This window comes from Amphimedon queenslandica, unplaced genomic scaffold (assembly GCF_000090795.2).
Source record: "Amphimedon queenslandica unplaced genomic scaffold, v1.1 AMPQUscaffold_11824, whole genome shotgun sequence".
Taxonomy (NCBI): Eukaryota; Metazoa; Porifera; class Demospongiae; order Haplosclerida; family Niphatidae; genus Amphimedon; species Amphimedon queenslandica.
In genome coordinates this window covers 10,573-12,331 of record NW_003547936.1, presented here as the reverse complement: position 1 = coordinate 12,331, position 1,759 = coordinate 10,573, and the positions used below count along the sequence as shown (strand labels likewise).

At 33.5% G+C, this 1,759-nt stretch overlaps 1 protein-coding gene across 1 annotated transcript; it reads right to left on the bottom strand.

Annotated features, from left to right (window-relative positions):
* Positions 1 to 1,153: 1,153 nt before the first annotated feature.
* Positions 1,154 to 1,746, bottom strand: LOC109588832 (poly [ADP-ribose] polymerase 15-like). Its single transcript, XM_020004946.1, has one exon. The coding sequence runs from the start codon at positions 1,658 to 1,660 to the stop codon at positions 1,172 to 1,174; it is 489 nt and encodes a 162-aa protein (XP_019860505.1). The 5' UTR covers positions 1,661 to 1,746; the 3' UTR covers positions 1,154 to 1,171.
* Positions 1,747 to 1,759: the final 13 nt, after the last annotated feature.

Below are 1,759 nucleotides of genomic sequence, written 5' to 3'. Positions count from 1 at the left end.
GTCAAAACTAATTTTTGTATAAATCATTAGTTGTTGTTTTGAGGTTATTAAAATAATGTTAGTCTCAAATGAGAATTCAAATTTTTCAAAGTTTCAAATGTGCACTGTATAATTTACTGCAATGTAAAATACCTAAGGCTATAGCCCATGGTTTTTTCCAAAAAATGGCTCCAAAATCACCCCAAATTTTTATTACATTTTCTGATACATATTGATGTCCTTATGCTGTGTAGAAAGTTTGAGCTGATTCTGACTTCAATTTTTTGAGTTGTGGCCATTTTTAGAAAATGCCAAAATTCTAAAAATATCCAAGGCTATTACAGCCCATGATTTTTTCAAATAAAAATGGCTTCAAAATCACCCAAAATTTCTATTATTTTTTCTGGTACATATTGATGTCCTTATGCTGTGTAGAAAGTTTGAGCCAATTCCGATACGAAATTTTTGAGTTATGGCCATTTTAAAAGCAAAGACTATAATACTGTGTACATGTAACTTCACACTCACAACTGCACACTTCATTGCCTAATGCTCATGTCATTTGACAATCATAAACAGCTGAAACCACTGATGCTAGCAGTTATGGCAGTCAAATCTGCTACTGTGTGAACATGCAGACTAAAATAAGGACCCCCTATAGTAGTATCAGCCCCAATCCAATATAAAATTTGTATTAATGTATGAACTACTAAAGTAACAACACTTTCGGTCCAGAATAGACACATTTAACTGTATTTACATAACTATTTAAGCCATGGAACGGTTTTGCAACCATTTGTTCAGACAAATTTTCTTGTGATTGGTTACATTATAATGGATTAATGGTATACAAGTATCATGTGAGAAACTATTGTCTTTAGATTAGTAAAATAATACAATAACTGCTTTACAGACACAGGGCACAACAGACTGAAAATCTCAGGAGATTTTAAACAATCAAATTATTTATTGTGTTAGCAATTATGCAAGTGGGATTTGTACAATAATGAAGTATTTTATGCAATAAATGTAACCACTATTATTATGTGCATTTTACATACCATGTGATTTTTGCCACATTGTAATGGGCCCTGCTGATTATTCTAAAGAGCAAGTATGGTGATGCAGCTAGAGCTTCCTGTGTTTAATATTTACAAATAATCAAATAAAATAATGTATCATTACATAACATCTACTGAATCTGAAATGTAATAAGATAAGCTGGATAACTTTTGTCATGATCATATACAATATAGATTTGAGAAGAACCAGTCACACCATTTACACTATCATACAAACTGCCATCCTTTTTCTTTGGTGGAGCACACAATGTTGAATCGCGTTCCATTCTTATGCTGTTGCCAGTTAAAACAAAAGCTATGAACATCTGTCGATATCTTTCAGGAGTTTGAAAAGCATAAGAAACCCCAGAGTAGCTGGCATTAACAGCAAAATACGCTCCTTTTCCCCACAAGCTAGAGTCACCACTATAACGAAAATCAAAACCATGCTCTGATTTGTAGATTACTTCTGGAGAAACTTCACTGCTTCCGTGAAATAACCATTTCTCATTCACCTCACCACCATTCTTCTCGTGCATTCTCCTCTTACAGAGGGCATATTTATGATACAAATATTTGTTTTGTATCCTTTCAACTTTAACAATTTTTGCCTCCTTCATTGTCTTCTTGACAGCTCTCACTATCTTGAGCCACTCTGAAGAACTCGATTTAGCAAGTAACTCTTTTCAGCTCAGTATTACCAGTTTGTGGCTCCCATT

What these genes read in the sequence shown, in the direction of transcription:
- LOC109588832 (XM_020004946.1), bottom strand. Translation starts at nt 1,660, where the DNA reads ATGAAGGAGGCAAAAATTGTTAAAGTTGAAAGGATACAAAACAAATAT.